The 21,684-nt window shown below is 41.6% G+C and overlaps 1 protein-coding gene across 22 annotated transcripts in view; it reads left to right on the forward strand.

Annotated features, from left to right (window-relative positions):
• The window catches only part of MAD1L1 (mitotic arrest deficient 1 like 1), a 352,087-nt gene that overhangs the window by 101,681 nt on the left and 228,722 nt on the right, over positions 1-21,684 (forward strand). For all 22 annotated transcript variants that reach the window (XR_010825087.1, XR_007163484.2, XR_007163497.2 and 19 more), the window contains one exon: positions 1,294-1,438. Coding sequence is in view for 16 of the 22 variants with exons in the window: in XM_048064431.2 (XP_047920388.2) it covers positions 1,294-1,438 (145 nt within the window). In the remaining 6 variants the exon portion in view is untranslated. The remainder of the gene's footprint in view (positions 1-1,293; positions 1,439-21,684) is intronic.

The following is a 21,684-nucleotide window of genomic DNA, read 5'->3' on the forward strand; positions in this document are numbered from 1 at the left end:
TTAGGGTCAGCCTGAATTGCCCCTGAAGCATTGTTTAAGGTGTAGGATGCTGTTCTGTACTTGGCTTCTAGGAAACTTTTTAATATAGATTAATTTTGTATATGTCAAGAATTGAATTATTTTAGAATGTGGAACTTTTGCATTGTTGAATAAGAAAAGGTTCGGTCTTGCTGTTGAGTATCCACAAGAATGAATTTGAGATGTTTGCTGAGGCTGTGGTGGGTGAGGGAGCACCCAATGCACGGCTGCTTCATGTTCCGTCTCCAGAGATAATGTTCTTGGGCACAGGTTCCCTTTTGAACTGATCAATTACACCAGAACCAAGGAAGTAATGGTACCCAGGTAATTAAATTATCTATTTTCAAATGCAGATTTAGTCTTGTTGAACTTTCCCACCAGAATACAACAAGGAAGAGTCAATTTCACAGTCCCTGATCGTTAAATTGGTCTCTGAATGTTTCCAAATTGAACTGGAGTTTTAAACAGTTTTCTCATTCACCTTGTGTTTTAAAATGCGTGTTTGTCTTCAAGAAGGATGCTGAGGCTGGGGAATAGCTGCTTGGGGATTCTGGAGAATTCCTCCATAAATTTCTCAGGTACAACTTGGTGACCTGGCAGTGCAGGATGTACTTTAAATTAAGCTAAGAGAGTCTTTTAAAGCAGCGGTCCCTTTCAGATTTATCTAAGCAGTACCTTAAAATGATGGGGAACCAAGCTCTTCTGGCTCAATTGAGAGTCATGTCCACATTGCAAGCTACATGCTAACTGCCTGGCCTTGGAAAACATTTCTCTTCCAATATAGGTTGCTGGCAAGAGCAATGTGCAGGTGGTGGCTATAATTACTAGCTGAATATTATCTTTCTGTCAAAACAGATCACATTAAACCTCAGTTTTACTTCTACTTTGTTTGGAGAGGAAAAAAAAAAGTAAAAGATGCAGTGGAAACCGAGCTCTTACGTTGTTTGTTGAAAATGAGCCATCTTTTCAAAGGCAAACTGATTGATTTTGAAATAGATATGCAATTATTTAAATGCCTAGTATATGTGAGATTCCAGTGATTTTTTGTGCTGAACAAGAAGGCTGACACGGGAATGGGGGTTCTTTCATAGCTTTTTCTGAGAAAAGCTGATGAGACTGCAGCTCCTCAAGATTCCAGCGGTGCAGCTGTACAATGCAATGGCAGCAGCCCCAGTGGCCTGGTGTTGTGGTCATGCTTCTCCTCTTGGGTTTTTCTGATCAATTTGACTAAGAGGCGGTGGTCAAGTTTTCACAGGTCTGTGTTATCTTTCCTAGTGCCCGAACACTGGAGAAGGCCCGGCAGCAGCTACAGGAAGAAATATTGCAGATTCAGAGCCAGCTCTTGGAAGAGAAGAAGAAGCGCGAGCAGCACGAAGCGCTGGTCAGACGGCTGCAGAAACGTGTATTGCTGCTCACCAAGGTGAGGGTCTGGAAAATGTCTAGAAAAGTACATGTCCTTATTTCTTTCCGGTGAGGGTCTAGATAATGTCTGAAAAAGCATGTGCCCTTATCTCTTTCCTCCAGGTGCAGCCCTTGTTGTTTCTTCTTTGTACCCCTCAGTAACTTGTACTGCAAAGTTGCTCTGGGGTCTTTGCATAGCTGATGCTGTGAAAGAGATGCGACACTTGTCCTCTGGACTGCAATGGAATTAAATTACTAGTACATTGTAGGGCCTTGCCAGTGTGCCCCTCTGTCAGGGCTCCTGCTGCATTGGCAATACATGGCTTAGTCTCGTGCCTGACACTTGTGCGAGAGCAGAGAATTGAATCATGTTGTCGCTGGAGTGTTTTGAGCCACTGAGGGGAATTTATAATGGCTTTTGCTGCCTCACCTCCTTTCCTAAAGAGAACGAAACGACTGCACCTTGTCAACTGTTCCTGTGGAAAAACAATTTACAGAGAGTAAGAGAATCTCCTTCCTCTTATGCTGAAAGTCTGTTCAAATATAATGGTAGGCACTAGACCAGTAAATTGAAAATACATTTTAAGATCCTTTCTATAGGATATTTCAGAGAAGTCTGTATTATCCTATATCAGGTATGCTTCCATGATGGAAATTCTATACAATAATTTTGAAGTCTGTAGAGCATTGAAAAATGTTATATTAAATTTTGAGGGAGCTCTTGCCCCAAAGGGAATAATAATTCTCTCCAGTCGGTGTGATATGTTTTTCACTTTCCAAAAATATTCCTTACAAAACTTCACTCATCTTAAGCAATCTTCCTGATATCATGAAACTGCTCACGTTAAGTAAGCTTATGTGTGTGCATAAGGTCAGAATCGAGCAGTTAGGGTGAGAGAGAGGAAGCCAGGCATGTCACTGTGTATAGGGAGGAAAGATACTATTATGGGAGTATCTGAGCAAGAGAGAAGGGACCTCATATTGCTAGTGCTTTAGGCTTTAATTTTCAGTGCCAACTAAAGCATTTTGATCAGTTTTAATTGGTCTACACCCAGTTCTGTGTAATTCTGTGTCAGTTTTGGGCCAAGGAGGCTGTGATTTATGGTAAGCAGGGCTTCTTGGAGCATGAAGCAACCATTTTACAAGAGGATATTTTTTCAGACCTTCCGACTGCAGAATTTGATGCCATGGATAGTTATGCAAGTGAGAAGGGAAAAATGACAGCAGTTCTTTCTCCTTTGCACTAAGGGAAGCTCTGCAATTTGAGTTGATGGACCAAACCCTCTCCATGGAAAATAAAAAGGTGTTTCATCTCCTCAGCAGCCTCCAGCCCTCCATGTTGTAGTCTGATAATGCCATGGCTGGATATGACACAGGTGAATGCTGAAGCTGATAAAAGCTTTCCTTTACAACCTTCTCAGCTGTCTAGCATTGCACTGGGCTGCTCAGCTTGAAGGGAATTTCTCAGGTGGCTTCTAAAATATTCCCTTTAACTTATTTTGAGTCCTCAGCAGAAACATGCTTTGTTGTAGAACACAAAATATCGTTACATTTCTTTAAATACTGGCCAAAAAGACAACAGTACTTTGTCATATGAGGGAGGACTCTAATTTATAAGGAAAGACAAAGCCCTTGATTTGTTTGCTGTCCTTGTCACCTTCCCCATGAAGAGGAATAGAGGAAAAGTTGGAAGTGTCCTTCAACAGACCATGGCAAATAAACTTGTGTTTTGACAGTGGAAGTTTTCAGTGTGCTGAATAATTCCTCAACTGACCTGTTTTAAAGGAATAAAAGCTTTGCTGTTGTCTGAAAATTTATATTCCATCCAGGGAATGCTCGAGGTCCTTTGTGAAGAAGTACATGCATTATGGTACTTGGGCAATCTCCTCTTGGCACTGCGTCTCCCACTAGTTGCGCTCTCATACAAAATCAGAAGAAGGAATATCATTTAATTAAAAAAGTATGATATTGTGATTTAAAATGAGATTGAGCAAGTATATTGTCTGTTAAAAATAATTATTTTACATTGAAAGCATATCACCTAGAATGGTATTTAATCATCTAATTAGTGGCATCAGTACTACAGTGTGCTTCTATGTAATTTGAGAATGGAAAAGATGAGCTTTCTTTATTGAATCTTTGTCTTGTTAAACAGGACTGTGAAAATCTAATTTGGGGGAGACTATTATATATATATGATTGAATTGCTATTGTTTCTGACACTGATTTTTGCATTTGTGTATATCTGACCCTCTGGTAGGGCAATGAATCTGTTCCTGTATGCTGAGCAAATAAGGTCTGAAAGACATCAGACATATTTAACAGTGCAAGTTGAATGCAGTAACAGCTATCTGTTCTTTGGGATCAAATTGTAACGTGGAAGTCTCAGGTCTAGAATACATTTTCAAAGATCAGTAGAAACTGATAAGCTGTTCTTCATTCGATAACAGCAATACCTAGTATTTTAGTAATAAACATGCTCCCTTCAGGTGGCACTTGCTTTGCTGATCTGATTTCTTCTTGGCTTACTTTTATGGCTATTGAATATTATCTCCATATTCAAGCAATTTTTTTTTGGCTTTCATGGATTGCCTGTCCTGTTTAGTCTTGTTCATTTTCTACTTGCCACAGTCTCTGTTTTACTTGGTTGCTCTTGTATTTCCATTTCAGTGCATTTAACTTCTCCCTCCATTGCTTGCTTCCTTGCCTCATTTGCTTCTTTTGGGCTTCCTTGACCTTACTTGGGCCTTTCCACTTGGTTTACTGTTTGCAATAGGCACAGTTGTCAATCTAGGATACTTCTATGACTCTTTACAAATCTTTCTTCCTTGGCAGACTTGAGGAACAGCATTCTCTTTGACATACTTGTGCAGTGGTCTAGCCCAATTAATTCCACCTCTGACAGTGGACTGGGGCAGGAAGTGTATCCTCATTATTATTGTTGACAAACTGCTGTTCAGAACGTGTTAGTTGATGACTTTCTCCCGTATGTCTTGTAAGTCAGAGCGGTACTTGAAGTTTTCTGATATGCATGTTTTCAGTGAAATAAGAGTCTCTTGGACACCTGAGAGCTTTTCAGACATTGATGGCTTGAAGGTATTTGCTGGAGTGTCAATCTGTTCACTTAGGGTAATGAAAAAGAAATTAATGTTTGAAGGGATGTATTTACTCACTCTGTTTGACATCCACCTGGCTAGGTTTGCTATCTGTTGTGCTGTCTTTTTGCTTTGGTTTTGCTCAGTTTTAGAGAAACCTTTTATCTTTGCTTTATGATACAAGGTGTTTTCAACACAGCAGTGCTGGGAGGTATCTGAAGTGCTGGGGGAAGACCTGGTCTCTCTCTGTCCTTTTCCTGTTTGATCTACCCCTATATTGGCTTTGAATGTTGTGTTTGCCTACAGTTCTGTATTTGACTTTGTGTTGTCCGTAAGCTTGTATTTCTCTTTTCTGAAAGCTTTCCACACAACTCATGGTCTTTATGAAGTGGGCTTATTAATAGCAGGCAATTCTGCTATTGAATGACTAAAATTTGAATCTCTTGGGTAATTTTCTGTGACACGTAAGTCTCCCAGAATGAAAATCCCTTTCTGAAAATCCTTGTTTGAGTTCAAGTAGCTCGTTGAGCCTGTGTTTAACAAAACCAAAGCTCTGCTCTCTTTGTTCCTGGAGGGCAGCTTTCAAGGGGCACAAATGGACCTTTATGGACCAGTGATAAAAGCATGCTGAGGGGTTCCCAAAGCCCTTCAATGGAGGGTAAAAAGTTGGTTTGCATGGATCTTCATAGCATCATTGCCTCCTCCTCCTCTCCTCACGTGATTTTTCCCTGGTCATGAGTCAGCCCTGGGCTGTACCTGTCACTTGGCTGCTGTTGTAGTTCAGACCTGTCAGCCTCATCTCCTGCGTCGGTGATTCCTCGGGACACTTTTTTCTTCTGAGCATGCCAGAGCGCGTGTGTCAGGTTTGACCCGAGCCCAAACGCCCTGCTTGGTTGCAGCTGGTGCCTGATCCTGTGCGGGAGGCTCGTGCCTCTTTGCATGCACAAGCACTCCAAACATGAAGTGCAATTTCAGTTACTTCTTGTAACATCCCAAATGAGCCCAATTTGCTTCTCAAATTGTAGACTTTGTGAATGTACACTGTCCTAATTGCATCCCTTGCTCTCATGAGAGGCGTAATGCAGCAAATGAATTAATCTGATTGTGCTGCATGTTGTTGTTTTGCCTTGTTTGTTTCCGGTCTGCGCATTTGTCTGCCTTAGGGTGCTCCGCTACCCAGAGAAGAGGCTGAAAAATTCTGTTTTGTTTTCTGAGCATTCAAGCAGATCATATGATCTGATAGGAAATCTGTTTCGGTAGAGACATAATTCAGGCCATCACCATAAAAGTTGGAGATTAAATAATTATTGATTAACCAACTCCAGCTGACTGTTGGCACCACATGTTCCTGGAGATATCTTCGGAAGAGTCAGTACGAGCCACGTAAGTGACTCCCAGAGCTGAGAATGGCAGAGATGCATCAGAAATGGGGCTAGGTAATTAAACTGTTCATTAAGCATGGCAGATGCAGAGTTCATGACTTGATTTGCCATCTGCTTTGTTTTGTAATCAGTAAAGATTTAAAATAATGCCGTTGGTTTCGCTGCCACATTGGGCCCTGCGTTGTGATATTTCGGAGGGGGTGGATGATTTGGAAGTACAAGGAAGGATCTGGGAGTTCAGTGAAGGAGGTGAATTAACCCTTTTTCTGGGATATGTATTTATCTTTAAATATCACACACAATAGCAATAAAAACAGTCTGGTAAAAAGATGCCTTGCAATGACCTTCTTTTGGGTGTTGCACCATGTGCTCTGTGCCTAGGTAGCATGGATGGGTTTGGGACAGAACTGAACTGCTCCTCTGTGTCGTGGGCAGTATCGAATGCTTCTCCCTGGCTGTTACGGTGTGATGCCTCTTCCTCCCTTTGATCCACTTCATGACTCCGTGTATATCATTTAAGCAGTCCCATTACTCGTGCAGCACCAGCTGTGCTGCCACTGTGCACGTGATCGTTATCTGCTGCCAGCCTGACCTGTGCCAGCCCTTTCCCTCTGCTCACCTTGTCTCTCCTCTGTAGGTTTTTTAGAAACCCGTGGAAGTCGTCTTCCTTTTAATGGCTGCAAATAAATATGTTTTAAATAAATTAGTCTGCTCCCTCTTGTGTGATTCCACGAGGTGAGGTTTGCCAGGTGAGGTGGTGCCTATTAGATCATCTTGCAGACTTGTAAGATGAGGGGAGACGAGACAGTCTTTGTGTTTGGAAGAGAAGAGGTGACTGGGAGTTACGGGTGGAGGGGATGATAGCAAAGGATGAGAGAAGATCATTAACTGCTGCGGGACAGGAGAGAGAGAGAGAGAGGTAATTGCTGTCTGCACAGGAAAAGGGGTTTCAGTGGGGTCTCTCCTGAACCACAATTTTTAGTATCCAGTAACACCATGAATTTCAATTCTGAGACACCTCTATTGTAGAGGGTTTTTTTCTTCTGAGGATGAGGACTCACAGGTCAGAGATGAAGTAGAGGTTTTTATGAAAAATCTCTTCCCTGTGCTAGCTGGTATTATATTGATCCTGGGTTCAGTCTAGTGCAGCGTGGTTGTTTGGCTTTGTGCTCGTGGTTTACACAAGAGTGGCTGGAGCAGTGGATAAAGCATGCGAAGTTTTGTGATGAGACAGTGGGATTCAGAGGTTTTGGCTGCTGCTGGAGATGTTTCCTGTTCAGGTTGAGGAAATATCACGTTTTGTGTTTGCTTTTGTTGGTGTCCAGCAGCCTGGTGTCTGTGTGAGATGAGGTGCCCCAGGGAAAGAGAGGTTTAATACTAGGCTTTTTCTTTTTTTCCCCAGTATAATCCAAATTTGTTATGATTGTTTTGAGTAAGTTAATCTGCAGTGCAAGCAGGCTGTCCTGGTTTTTGAAATGCTCTGAACCAGAAGGTTGCCTGTTAGCCTTGCTGAGATTGTCTGTGGTTTAGGGTTGGTCCAAACCCACTTCTGTCTGGGTTAATTGCTATCTGCTAATGGGCCTTGCAGACTATAAAAGGCAGACAGAGGCCTGTGTTTGTAGAATATATAATTCATTCAGATGAAAATCCTGCTCTGCTTTGAAAACTACCCTTGGACTCGATCCAGATGTTGTACAGATTACAGGCCTGGTGCCCCACAGGGACTTGGGCCACGTGGTGAGCAAGGACCAGGAGCAGTTTCTGTGCTCAGAGGTCCTGCCATCTGTTCTGCTCAACTGTGGCGTCTGGATTTGCCACAGGAGGTGACAAAAAGTTGCTAAGCCAAGAGTTACTAAGTATGGAAAGGATGCTGCTGAGATAGTCCACGTTTCTGCCTTCGGATGCTTCCTGTGCCAGGAAGGGACTAAATAGGACTAAAACATTAGTCCTAATTCACCCAACAACCTTCTGGAGCTGGGGCAGCTGGCTCCCAAGTGCAGCAGCTTGGAGATAATTTGCTCCACTGCTCTTTGCCTGTAATGGGTGCTCTACAAGAAAATTCTGCAAATATTTATTCTAACAACTCTTTTTTTTTTTTAATGTCTGGCGCTGGTCTCCTTCTCCTTTCATGATTACCTTGCTGTCTGCATCGTAAGGACCTTTAAACTGTGATCTCCCCTTCCAGATGGAACAGCTTTCTAGGATCTGTTGACCTGATTTCAAGTCTCTCTAGACCTGAGTTTGAGAGTGATTTCCCCCCCTATTTTGTCTGTGCTCTGTAACTTGTCTGCTCTGGGTTTTATTTAGCTTATAACTGAGTGATCTGGCTGCAGAGGAACTTCATTTTCATGGAAGTTGCTATAGAAAATACAAATGAACAGATATCAATTGTCAGCCTGACCATAGTCTTGACCAAGTCTGCTCTGCAGCTATGGAAACAGCAGTGCTGATGGTTTCGCCCTAGCTGTCTCCTGAACCAGTCATAATATTTAATGAAATGATTTCATCTCTGTTCCTGTGCTGCTTTTCTCTCTAGCATGGTGATCAGAATTCCACAATACTCTAACAGCAATTTTAGCAGAGTTTTGTACAATCACAGGCTAACTTTGTGCTGATTTATACTTGATGCTCCATTATATTCATTACAAGATCCTATTTGCATGCTTGACATTTAAAAATATTGTGTTTGGAATGTGTTATTTATTTTGAGACCTTTATTAAGCAACCCCAGTCTAAGAAGGGTTTAATTGTTACTGATAGCTAAGAGTATAATTACCTCACTAAAATATCATGACTATATTAAGCAAATGGAAATTGTCTTCCAGAATAAAGTGAGCACGAACCATTTTGCTTTGAAACAGGCTGTTCCGTGAGACCTGCTAATACCACTTGCTAATATAATTGCAGAATCTTGCTACAAAGAATAAATAAGGAGAGCTGAAATCAATATCTTTGGAGAAGAGGTTGTCTGTAATAGTTTCGAAGAAGTATGCTAAGACCATTTGGAAGGAGGAAGTGTCTTTAAAACAGAAAATGCTGCCATTTTCAAGTGAGATTTGTAGATTTCTGTAAGAGGATAAATTCGTGTTTTCTGACATGGCTCCCAGACAAGTGCATGCTTTGCTTTTGCGTGTTTTTCTTCATTTAATACTAGCTTTGTTACTTTGCCTGATTTGGTCATATATTTACCACTCACTCTTTTTGAGTCAAATGAAGGAAATAGCAACGTTGTTGAGCTCTCACATGCTAATCCTGCTCCAGAATGGCTTTTTAAAGCCTGCAATGTTCTCTTAGTTTCTGACTTGTCTTTCTGCCTTTGGGTCCTCATCTGTTGAAGAGGTCTGAGATGACCACACTTGTTCACTGTAGGGCTGCAGATGGGGGCGGCATGGTCTGCCCCTTCCCGTGTTGCTTTCCATTGCATCCTCTCTAGTGATAATTTCTGCTCTTCATCTGATATTGGCCTAGTTCTTCACAGTAGCGGATAGATTTTCCTTTCACCGACTTTGGATATTCCACCTCTTCGTGTCCCTATACAGGTACCTGTAGGAATTTGTACCACAGAGGCATAGAAGTGGTATGCTTTGTTAGAGTAGAGATTAGGCACCTAAGGGCTTTCAACTTGGAAACAGCAAACGCTACCTTCAAATGACCAGCCTGGAGGAGGAAGATGAAATGACTCGTGGGCCTTGCTTCCCATCCGCTCTTAGAAGCATGAAAGAGCTCGTAAAAATTCTTAGCATTTCTTTTTTTGAATCAGTGCTCTGTCATTCTTTTTCTTGCCTTACGATGTATCTGATAAACCTTGGAATTATAAGAATGCAGAGTTCATTGCTGTCTTTCTATCAGATGCTTTTTGGGGTGGAGACACAAGGACTGCCTGTGTTCTTAATGTATGTTATGCCTGACGGTTTCTATTTAAACAAGGTGTTTAGAGCTTTTTCAAACTTACAACAATTCAGAACATGCAGCAAAATTAAAAGTTATGTATTAGTTTGATGTATTTCCGAAGGGCTATGGAAATACTTTTCCCCCAGAGTAGTGCCTGGATTTTGCTTTATCCTGCTGGCGCTAGATATTAGTGTTCAATGCTAAGAGGTTAGACTATGAAAATTAGAAATATACCCATAAAAGAATTTATTTGACCTTCAGTTCTCATATTTCTCTGAGAGAAAGGGCTGTATGACTTCTAAAGGTAAAATATTCAATAAAAAGAAATTAGGTTAATCCAGTGTTATGGCTGACAATTTAAACTCACCGAGGTCAGGTAATTCAAAGTTATAGTTCCCTTGATGCTTGTGCTGTAACATTTATTCCTTAGCTCCTCAACCCTGAATTATGAAGGATGCGGGGACAGATATGGCAGAGAAGCAAGTATGAAGATGGATGGGTGGAATGAGGGAGTTATTGTTGAGAGAAGTTAGGCAGAGCACGTTTTACCTCTGTGCCTGGCAAGCAAGGGAAGGGCTGACAACAAGAGGTAGCTGAGGGAGGTAGCTGGGCAAGGGCTTGTGCAGCATCCAAGGGCAGGGGTAGGGATGTAGGATTTCTGAACATCAGGCTCTAAATTATTAGCTGGAATAAGCTGCACAAAAAAGGCTTTTTGCATTCCTTTGTTCCCAAAATACTAATGGTTTGAAGGCATTAAGATCTGTGCCTCTAACAGTGGTGGTACTGCCACAAGAACTGCAGCTTTGAGTCCCTGACTTCTCTCTATTTTAATTCCGAGCCATAAAACTGGATTAACTGGGTTTGCTTCAAGTTGAATTGCTGTGGATTTTTTTAGGGGATAGGAGAGAGAGATAATTAAGTAATTGCACAGTAGCTTATTCCAACATGTGATGTGAGCCTCTGGTAAGAACAGCTGCACTACTCAGACACCAGTCACTCAGAGCATCCTTGCAAATGAAGACCTAAAATCTCTATAAAACCGAAGGACTGTCTGGAGAATTAAGGAGTTTTGGATTGCTTCGAGCAGAGTGTCCTGAAATGCTAACTATTTTGTTCAATGCGTGTTCACATCATCTCAGGTCAAGCATTGCTTAAATTGATGAATATATTAGAAGTCAAATGAGTTTTTTTCAAAAGATCGTGGAAATGGTCTTTGACCCATGATTTGTTGCACTAAGGAGAAATGAACTGTTCCCAATTTTATGAGCACATTTGCTCGAGTAGTATTTCAGATAGAGACAACATTCTTTAATAGCAACTATAGCAAATTTGAAGAATAGGTCTAGTTTCACTTAATGAATTCTGATGTCATGAGAATATTATATTACAAGTTCTCAATATATGGGAGACTTGCCATTTTTTTTTCAGTGCTGTGTAGGACATCTAGAGCAGGAGCTGTGAAGAACCATTAACCATAAATGTACCTGTTCAGGTACAAGTAGTTTGGCACAGTGGGGTAACTGAGGCTTGCTTTTCTCTCTGTTTATATCCAGAGCCTCAGGAGTTCTCTGAAAATATCACTACCTACCTAAATATATATATATATATTTCTTAAAGCTGAGAAATTGGAAAGAGATTAATAGATAAATGAAGAATGAGCATGAGACAGGAAAAGATGAGCTTTCTACATTTAATTGATATTTAACTTTCTTCCTGTCAGGAGGAGGAGGAGAACTATTTTTGTTGAGTCGTATGATTTGTAGAGTTGTATGTGGGAAGATGCTATGGTTCCATGGGGAATCCTGGCAGCTTTTAAGTGTAGGGAAGCAGAGCCAGAGCAATGTTTGAATATGTCTGTATGTTGTCGTGTCTACATCTCTGCACTTGCCTTGGCTAGTGAAGAAAAAGGATTGTCAAAAAATGCAAGCAGATGTGTCCCTTTGCTTGCCACTGTGCTGAGTCCCTGGGAAACGACATGTGCTTCCTCCGGCGTCACATCACTTCAGGTGACTGCTCCAGCCTGAATACTAAGGGAGCAGGGGAGTATGTCCTACGTGGTCTTCTGGTCGATATCATTATGGGTGCCACAAGACTGTCTGCAATGAATCGAGACAAAGTGGTTGAAGCAGAAGTCACCGAAGGGGGGAGCGTTTTTAAATTGGTCACTTTTCTGCAGATGTTTGAGAACCTTTGTGCTGAGCTCATGCTTAGCCCTTCAAACACCTGGAAGGCTGGGTTTGATATCGATGGCAAGTATTTTTCATGGGAAAATTCATGTTCTGCTTATCTGTTGTGACAGTCTAAGCTGGAACTGCAAGACCTGTTATTTTGCTGCAGCTAAATACTCTTTATTTTTTTTCCCCTTCACCCCACCCAAGATGGGGGTGCAGTCTCCTACGTTCAGTTTTCTCCACTATGGCACTCTGAGCTGCTGGGAAGATGAGTTCTGTGCATTAAAAGCATGTGGTTAAATTAAAGATACACATGAATGTGAAATAACACTTCATTCAGTATGTGCTGTGTGCTTCCACAGGGTGCGTGCAAAATGAATTAGCAATCCATTAATGTGCAGTTCTCAAAACAGTCGTGTCTGAATTAGCGTATGTCCAAATTTAACTCCTCCCCAGTTGGATGTATGCTTTTACTGTTTTTTTTTTCACACTGACGTAAGCTGCAGAAATTTTCTGTTTTGCACGCATAACAGTTGTTCTTCTTTGTAAATAGTATTTTCAGTTTTAGAGATAAGGAAACACTTTCTGGCTTTAAAAAATTAATTTTCTGTTGATAACGTACTACCTTTGGAGACCAACTTTTGGGGTTGACATTTCTATTACATTAATTACAAAAAAAAAGAGAAAATCTGTACTTGTTTTGTTATAGGGAAATGCCATTTGCAAAGTTATTGGAAAGCTGACCTTGTCAGAAGTATTATTGCATTATCCCTCCATGAGGGCCACCACAACTGAATGGCAAGAAAAAATGCAGAAAGAAAAAAGCAATTTCAGGAAATATAATGAAATCAAAATAAAATGCCTTTTATCCTCCTCTAAAGTGGAGATGTTTATTAAGATAGCATTTGTAGGAGTGTGGTGCTGGGGGAAAAAAATGCTCGTGAACCGCTGTGGGTTGTTTTTTAAAAATAAAACCCGCCATGTAAGAGGATTTTTGACCTTTTGGATGAAGTGAACGTGATCTTGTGGCACTACTCACTCCAGTGATGTCTCCTCATGTCCCTGTTGCAGCCCCCGCTACCCTTGCCCATCACCGCCCCGTTCCCATCCCGCACACCGGTGCCCCAAAGGCCCACCTCCCGTTCGTTCTGCCAGTCCTTTAAGGAAATCCCAACATTAAGCTCTGCTCCTACCAAAATACCACTGGCTCTGTGACAAGAGACAGCGAGCGCCTGCTTCCCCTCGGCTCCGTGCGTTCTCCCATGGTACGACTGTCACAGGTAGCCCAGGGAATTGCTCATCACAGAGCACGTCCATTCCACATTAGAGGCTTTAAATGAAATCTTTTCTACTAAAGAAATGATTAAAGAAAAAAAGCTATTTAACTCACCCCCTCCTTTTGTGCTAGCCAAGATGTTTCTTATGTAACAGCTCTGCACATGAATTTGTCATGTGTGCTGTTAACCTGAGGCTGTGTTTGTAGCCCTCCCATTCCCATATTGGCTTCTTACTTGCATAAAAGAAGAGTAAAAAGAAAACTGCTGGAGCCACTGAAAGTGTCCTGAATAGGATGCTGAACAGCTGTAAATAATAGCCAGGTTTGTAGTTTAACTCTCCAGAGACATATGCAAGCTGAAGGACTTGAAATGTACATTCTAAATCCGATTCCCCTTAGATAACACAAGTAAACCAGAAGTACGGGCAGGAGTAATAAAATGTGTATGCCTTCCCTGCGTCACTTTCCTCCTTACCCTGGACATGGATCAGTGTGTTTGGAGCCTCTCAAGGTCCTTCTCCTGCAGCTGTTGGTGCACCCTCTGCTGCTGAGCCTTGGTCTCTTTTGGAGTTTGCTCCTTAACCCTGGGGATGATTTGATCCCTCTGAAGGACCAGCTGAAGTTGGCTCCTCTGCATTACACAGGTTGGTTGTAAAGTCAGACTGCTCCATGAAGGAACCGGGTCTCTTAACTGCAGCCAAGACATTGCAGTCCGTGTTCCCAGTCAAATTAGCAACAACAGAGGACTTATTGATGACCCCATCCTGGTAGGGTTTGTTCACTTTGGTAGGATTTGCTATATGTTGGACGTTCCTCCTCTGCTGTGGTTCTGCACGTGGCTGGTGGTTGTGCTCTGTGCAAATGAGCTGATAACCAAAGATCTGCCTCAAAAATTTTGATTTGTAATTAACTTTTAATATGGTTAAAGGAATGCTAATCAAATTAACTGTAAATTAGAGAGTTCACACCTTTCATACAAATACGACTTAAGAAAAATGGTATCTTCTCATTTTGCCGTGCTGTTGAGATTTAGAAGGTGAGGTCACTGCCCTCCTTGGGGGAGGGCTTTTGGAATTACAGGGTTTATTCATCCAGACCAGCGAGTTTTTTCCTTGCAAATTTCTGTTTGCAGAGAAGTAGTGATAAGAAACTGGGGGGGAGGGAGGAATCTTACGGTGTCTGTCCTTTCTCTTTTTTGCCTTGGAGCTCAGTCAGGAGTTAAATGTGTTAATAATATCCAAGTATCAACTCTTGGTAGACTTATGAGAGCTGTTAACAACTAATGAAGGTTAAATGCTGTCTATTTTGGGAATCTGAATGACACTGTCACTCATGATATTTTAGCAGTATGCACTGTGCAGTGTTGTACTTTTCCTCCTTTCATTGCTGGGAGATAGAGAAGCACTCAGATATCTCCATTACATAAGGGGAACTGCGACACTGGATGAGACGGCTGAAAGGCTGAGCCCAAGTCAAACAGGAGTTCTGTGGAAGAGCTGTTAAGTCTTAATTTATTGCATCTCTTACTCAGAATATTTGATCCCTTCTTTTTTTTCACGGAGTCCAACAACACAGACTGCAGTTTTGTGTCTCAGATGTGTGAAAATGACCTTCCTTCAGACAGCGAGTCCTTTGTGTGTACGTCCCTGGCGCTGCCTGCCCCACTGTATTAACATCAGCATTTCACTGATTTTCTACATCTGCTGAGTCTTGTCATATCCTGGAAGCATCTAGGATGATTCTGGTGAACCTGTGTTAGCACAAGGATCTGCTTTTCTCCTGGAGCAATGTTGCTGAAGTGGGTTTGTTTGTGGAGGCTGTGGTTTGCTGTACAGGCACAGGATGGAGTCCCTTCCTTCTCCTGCAGGTCACCACTGGCCAGGGTGTCCCTGGGGGTGCCACGTCCCCAGAGGGCATCCTCTTCACCTACCTGGCAGATCATTGTTTGAAAGCTGCTTGCGTGCACGCTGTGTGAAATCTAGTATTTTTCCTTCCACTCTGCATTAAATTGCATTTGTGTGTTTGTGTTCAGTCTGCTTATCTGCGTTTGCTCTTCCCTCATTATTAATTTTTTTAGCTGCTCCAGAATGCCTCACCCTTGTCTCTCGATTCTGCTAACATTAATATTTTATGTTGTCAGCACACATCTTGCTACTTGCCCCTGTTTTTCACACTAATAAGTATACTGAATGAAACTTCTGGCTCTAATCCCCATTGCAGCCTGCCACTAATTGCTTTCCGTGGTAGGGAAGAATAGTCTGCTCCTCCACGAGCCAGCTTTTACCCTGACAGGTATTTGACTCTCACGTAATGATTAAAACTGAGGGATGCTCGGTCATTTATATAGACTTTCAAAGCTCTGTATTCCCTAGTTAGCTCTCTTTTGAGTTCTCTCAGAAATTTGAGACCAGTTAGGCTTAAATTACTTCAACAAAAGCTTATGCTTATCTATCTCTATTTTATCCTATTAACTAAAAAAGATGCTTTGTAATTCTGAACCTTCTCTACTAGTTTTTGTAGTGCTCAGGTGAAACTTCCTCGCCAGTGACTCTTAATTTCCCAGAACAACCTTATCTCCTTTTTCAAAACAGATAGGAGGATGTCTGCTGTCTAATGCCTCCGAAACAATAGCCATTTCTAATGATAAATCATTTTATTCCTTTCGTCTGTCAACACCTTTCTTATTTTGGTCTTGGGTGAGTTTCTAGCTTTGAGATTATTATGATGTCTCCTCCTTAGTGCAGTGCAAGTTCTTGAAGCATTGAATTGCTTCTGTCACAGGTCTCTGAAAGACAGTGGAGGAGCGGTGTAACTTTTCAGAGCCTGCATCTTTGCAGGGTCAGAGTCAGGGTGCAGCTGCGTTTGCTCGTGGGCTCCTGACTTTTGATAGACTGAAGAATTGGTCTGCATACACAGCTGCCTATCTCCGTTTGTTTTGTTGTTGTATGTTTCCATTGTGAAATTTGTCTGCCTCTAAAATATAAATGATTATTACTGCTGCGGCTTTTATTTACTTGAAATTCTCTATTACGTTTTACATTTACATGACCTTTCTTCACTTTATGCAAGCATCAAGACTTTTCATGTTTTGATGTTTGTCTTCATTTTCATCTTTATGAAACGGATGATGGTAAAAAAAAAAAACAACAACATTCTGTGGAGATTGGTAGGTTTATTTTCCTTCTAATTTTGACTTGAGATGCTCTTGCAGATTTCTGTATTGCAACTGATAGTTTCTGAACCCATCATAGGTTCATTTTCTACTCCCTGTGTGACTTCTGAAATACCTCATGAGCTGTAGCAATGCTGTTGCGGAGAGTAAACAAATCGCTCTATTCCTAGCTAAAGAAAAATAAATTGATCACAGTCACTGTCACTCCTGCCCATCTTGTAAGATGAATCGGTCTGCTGAAAGGTGGACCAGCGGGCTCTATGCAGAGCTAGATTAGTGTTGTTTTGTATCATCATATCTCTTACGCATCATCAGGGGTATTACTTAGTGTATTTCTTCCCCACTTTTTTTTTTTAAAGTAAACTTTCCTGCTGATGGTGGCATACTGAAAATGAAACGATTGGATAGCAGATAAACTGAGGCCATGGCTTAGACGTTATCAGTGCCAGGTATTCTTACCAGATGGCCAAAGTGCAGTCTTTTTAACTCATCCTGCATATGGTTATAGTGTTTTTATGAAGTTATTCTAGCTTCATCTTCTATTTGTCTTCATAGCTGTTAAGAGCACTTTTTATGGTGTTTCTTTCTGCTAAGAAAATCATATCGGATTTGAACACAGCTCCTCAAAGCTGCATGAGCTAATGCATGGTTTAAAGTGGATTAGCAGTCAGTATGAATAAGGACTATTCTGTGTAAGGTGAATCTTAGAAGGAACACCTGCATCTTTAGTAATTTATGTGTCAGTAGAGATTTGCTTCTTCAGCTAGAACCTGTTATGGTAAAGGTCATTTTATTGAAATTCATGCTTACATATTCATAAAAGCAGGCATTGTTCTGAGCATTATCAGTCTCCAAGTATTTGTAGTTGCCATGCTGGATGTTTTCTGTGTCTTCTAGCTCTGAATTCTGGTTTGATGAATAAAGCAAAATGTCTGCTCTTGATATTACAACATTAAAATAAAATCAGAGGGGGTAGTGAGGTGACTTATGGCCTCTATATTTAGTGTGGTTCAGCTGACAGGAGAACATGAAATGATAGGCATGGGAGAACGAGCTGAAGGGCTTGGGGAAGCAGGTCTGGAGATGGTTTTAGAGTGATGCTGGAAAAACAAATTTTTTTGCTTAATGGTATGCTTATGATCTGACGCGCCAAATTTTCTAGGTCACCTTTTCCTTATTCCCTGGGATTTATTCTTTGAATCCTCTGAGAACAGCAGACTTAGCGAGATACGGTTTTGTAATCGGCTTTTGCATTGTTTTAAATTGTTTGTTAAAACAGCTCTGTAAATACTGTAGAAACCTAGGCTGAGAAGGATGAGGGTAACCCTGGCTGTGGAAGGTAGAAATTTTTCTCTCTGACTGTCTCAACAGACCTTTGGTCTTTGTCCTAGCCATAGCGGACATTATAAAAGCTGGTGATTTGCCTTAAAGAAGCATCCTGTCTATTTTCTCCTCTTTTTCAGCCTTACTTATTTGATTTTTGTATAATTTCACCAGGTAGATTTTCATGATTCTTTTCTTTGCATTGCTTCCTATTTTCCTTGCATTTGTAGTGAAGTCTTAGCAAAGAAGTATGGCTGCTAATGTTGTTCTTCCTGGCATTCCTTGTGCTCTCAAGCTCTTCACGTGGATGGCTTTGTGCTATAGCCAGGGCTTCCCCTGGTTGACTGTTGGACTTCAGTGCTCTGAATTCTGCTGTTCCTTCCTTCAGCTCTGAAGAAACCCAGGTGACTAAGAGCTCACTCTGCCTGGTGTGTACCCTTAAGCTGCTCCCAGTCACCCTGCAGGGAAGTTTTTTTCCAGCGCTTTGGGGAATTTTACAGGTCAGCTCTCTGTGCCGTAAGGGGCCTCAAAGCGGTCGCTCCAAGACTCAGCTGGAACCAGTGACCTTTCTGTGAGACTTGTACCAACTCCCATCAACCAGCAGGACGCCACTTCCACAGCTAAATCGGACCTGCTAGGTAATGTTATTTGACAATTTTCTGCTGCCAAAGACTGTGGCACTGCACCTCCTTCCATTTATCGTTAGATTTTTCACCCACCAAAATTTGCTTGAAATTTTCTATAGTAGAGCGTTATGAATAAAACTTGTCACTTAGGTTTGGAAAATGTAAGTCATTGAGGAGTGACTTCAGCTTACTCCTTTATAGTCTGCCACCCTTTTTGCTGCTCAAGATTTGAAGGACTGCGTAGTATTATGTAGCTGTTTCATCAGGTTTTCTAACAATAAAATTGCTTTGCTCTTCAACCTCAATCATTTTGCCTTTACTACAGGCTGAAGAAATGTGGCAGAGGGCAAAGATGTATGGAATTGGAAACTAGAGAAGGTTGCCCTATGTGTATGCATGTGTGTGTGAGAGGTCTGGCACGCATACCCCGGGAGTGGGGGACTGGCTGTCAGACTGGTGTGAAGCACGCTATCGTCTTGCTTACGGCATCTCTTTGTTTCCCATCCAGAGTCGGACTAATGACAGCTCTGATAATGCCAGATGGCAGTCACCAGTCATCATTTAATAGCAGAAAAATGTCTAAATATTGTCTCCAAAATTGGTTTGCTCATTCTTTCTCCTTGTTCTAGCCTGGCAGTGATCTGCAGGCAGCACTTAGGGACCTCCTAAGAAGATCCCATGTAGAAAACTGTCAGAACAGATTGCTGTATGGATTTTCAGAGGATTAAAGTTAATTAAAGAGCTCTTCCTTGCTTTCATTTCCTCCTATCTGCCAGCTATTTACATGCTAATGTAGGGTCTGCCAGGGAGAATAGGAAAAGTGTCAGCATTGGGCATGTTATCACACATGGAAACAGTAGAAAATAATGAGATGAGCAATATATATGTGTGTGTGTGTCTGTGTGTAGCTTGACAACTCAAAGCCAGTAGCACTGCTTTTTGCATATTTTCAGTAGTGTGTGATCTTACTGAATATAATTCACTCTATTACATCTTGCACTGCATAATTTAATACTTCATTCACAATACTATCTTTACATAAGCAATTTTATAAATAGAGAGATTTAAGCTTTTTTTTTTAGCTGTCTTGTTCTAAAGAGGAAGCTTCTTTTCTGCAGAAGGAGTGAGTAATTTTACTAGGAGTACAAAGCCGGGCGCATAGATTTTGGTGGGAACTGGTGTCTACTGTTGCCTTCTCTTGGAAATTTTATGCGGAGTAGGTGCTTGGTGTGTAAGCAAAACTGAGAGTGGATGTAATAGTTTTCTGCTCCAGTTGCATTATTATTTGCCCATTCCATTTTCACATTATTTCAGAGGATTATTCTTTCAGGTAGTTTTTCAATACCTTCCATTTTAACACTTTATTAAAACTACTACATAACAGATGAAATAAAATTGATCCCAGGTTGCATTTCAAGAGGGAGTTTAATGCTTTAGGAAAATGAGAAGCCTTGCCGTCTGTGTTTAAAAAAAAAAAAAAAAAAAAGGGAAAAAAGAAAAACATCCATATTGCTGAGCATAGGTAAAGAGGTTTTCCAGCTGCTGAAGGCAGTTGAAGTATTTTGAGGGTGCTGAGGGTAATTAAGCTTCCAGGGACCAAAGGCAGTCAAAGACAGATTTGTTTCCAGCAGCTTTTTTCCCCAACTGTGCAAGTGAAATGCGAAGTGACTAGCTTAGCAAAACACAACACAATCTTAGCAGGGACTGCCATGGAGGCCAGAATCCCTTCATTTCATGTGACCTTTGTGAAACATCTGTTGGGCATTAGTCTCTTTCTTCACTTCAGTCTTCTGTGGTTTTCCTAGTGGAAAACATGATGCTCTTGCTGTAAGATGTCAAGTGGCTGCTGCTTGGCCTTGAAAATCAATGTGACATTTTGTGAAAGAGTTAAAGAGGAGGGAGAGGGAAATACCTTTAGGAGACTTCATTGGGGGCAGGAGGGGTGGAAAGTTCATCCCTGCTGAAAAGTCACAAGTTGATCCTCTGTGCGCTTACGAATTCTAACACAGCTTTCTAAACAGGTGCTGTGAAATGGATGTTAGGCGAGAGATGCCCTGGGATTTTGGTGTTTGCGTTGTTCTTGTACTTGATATTCCAAATCCTCTCCTGAGCAAGCCCAGTGGGGCTGAGCAGGATGAAATGCTACCGTGTAATAGGCCTCGGGCTGAATTTCTCCCTGATGTGTTTCTGCTAACGTCATCTGAGCTGCACCAGGGAGAACATTTTCCCTGGTGTCTAGATGTTGCTCAAGGCTTGTTACCCAAGCCTGGGGTTGTCTGAATAATTCAGAGAGCAACATGTTGTACTAGATTCCTCATAGTGGAGGAAACCAATATTGTTTCAGCATCTCTGCTGACTAAATCGTATTGCTAAGTGCGGTTGGGGAATGTGATATGGTTGCCAGCAGGAAAGGCAGTGAGTGCTCAGAATCTATTGAAGGTGGGACATGTGCGTATGGTAGGCAAAAGGAAAGAAGCAACAAGTGGAGCAGGTAACTTGTACAGTCCCTGCCTGAGCTGCCTGTCTCTGGAGGGGCCGACACCAGCACTGCTTTTGGGAACTCTGACATATGGAAGTGGGAACGTATGCTTAGGGGAAAAAAATAAAATAAAAAAGGAAAAGTATTTTAGTTTGTAAAGCTTATTTCTCTTGCACAAGGTGAAAGACTTGGTGATTTTTGTTTGCATATTGGTATGAAAGTATGTAAGAAAAGCAGAGAACTACTTTCAAGCTTTTTTTAGCAGTGGTATAAATACATATGTATGTGCATATAGATATTGTAGGTACTTCTTGCTTTCATCTATGTTGTATTTCATATGAAGGAGGTTTTTATTATGTATATCACATGAATTCTTCAATTGTATCTTGCCTTGTGATCAAAGGAAGGCTTTTGCTGTGTTGTTTGGTTGTAGAAAGGCGCAGACCTTTTTTGCTGTCTAACAAGTAGTCTGCTTATTCAGTCAAAACAGTTGGTCTGTTTTCAGACTGTATCGGAGCCGCATCAAGCAGTGCACTGTCTTACTAAATCGGTTTGCAGCTACTGTGTTAGGAAGGGAGCAGCGACAGCCCCTTGAGGGTAGGTCTAGTTGCTGAGGTAAAAGACCCTGCCTTTCCCCAGATTTGTGAGGTGTTATGCAGAGCAGAAGTGCTCTCTGAGCCACGATTAGGAGCTTCTCTGCTGTAGTAGTTTGGGGTAAATGAGGCTTGAAAAAATGGGAAAAAAAAAAACCACAAAACACCCAGCCTGGCCCCGGCCCAGCTCCGTGCCGTCCCCTCAGGCCCTGTCGCTGTCCCCAGAGAGCAGAGCTCCGAGCCTGCCCCTCCGCTCC

Source organism: Anser cygnoides, chromosome 15, assembly GCF_040182565.1.
Source record: "Anser cygnoides isolate HZ-2024a breed goose chromosome 15, Taihu_goose_T2T_genome, whole genome shotgun sequence".
Classification (NCBI taxonomy): Eukaryota; Metazoa; Chordata; class Aves; order Anseriformes; family Anatidae; genus Anser; species Anser cygnoides.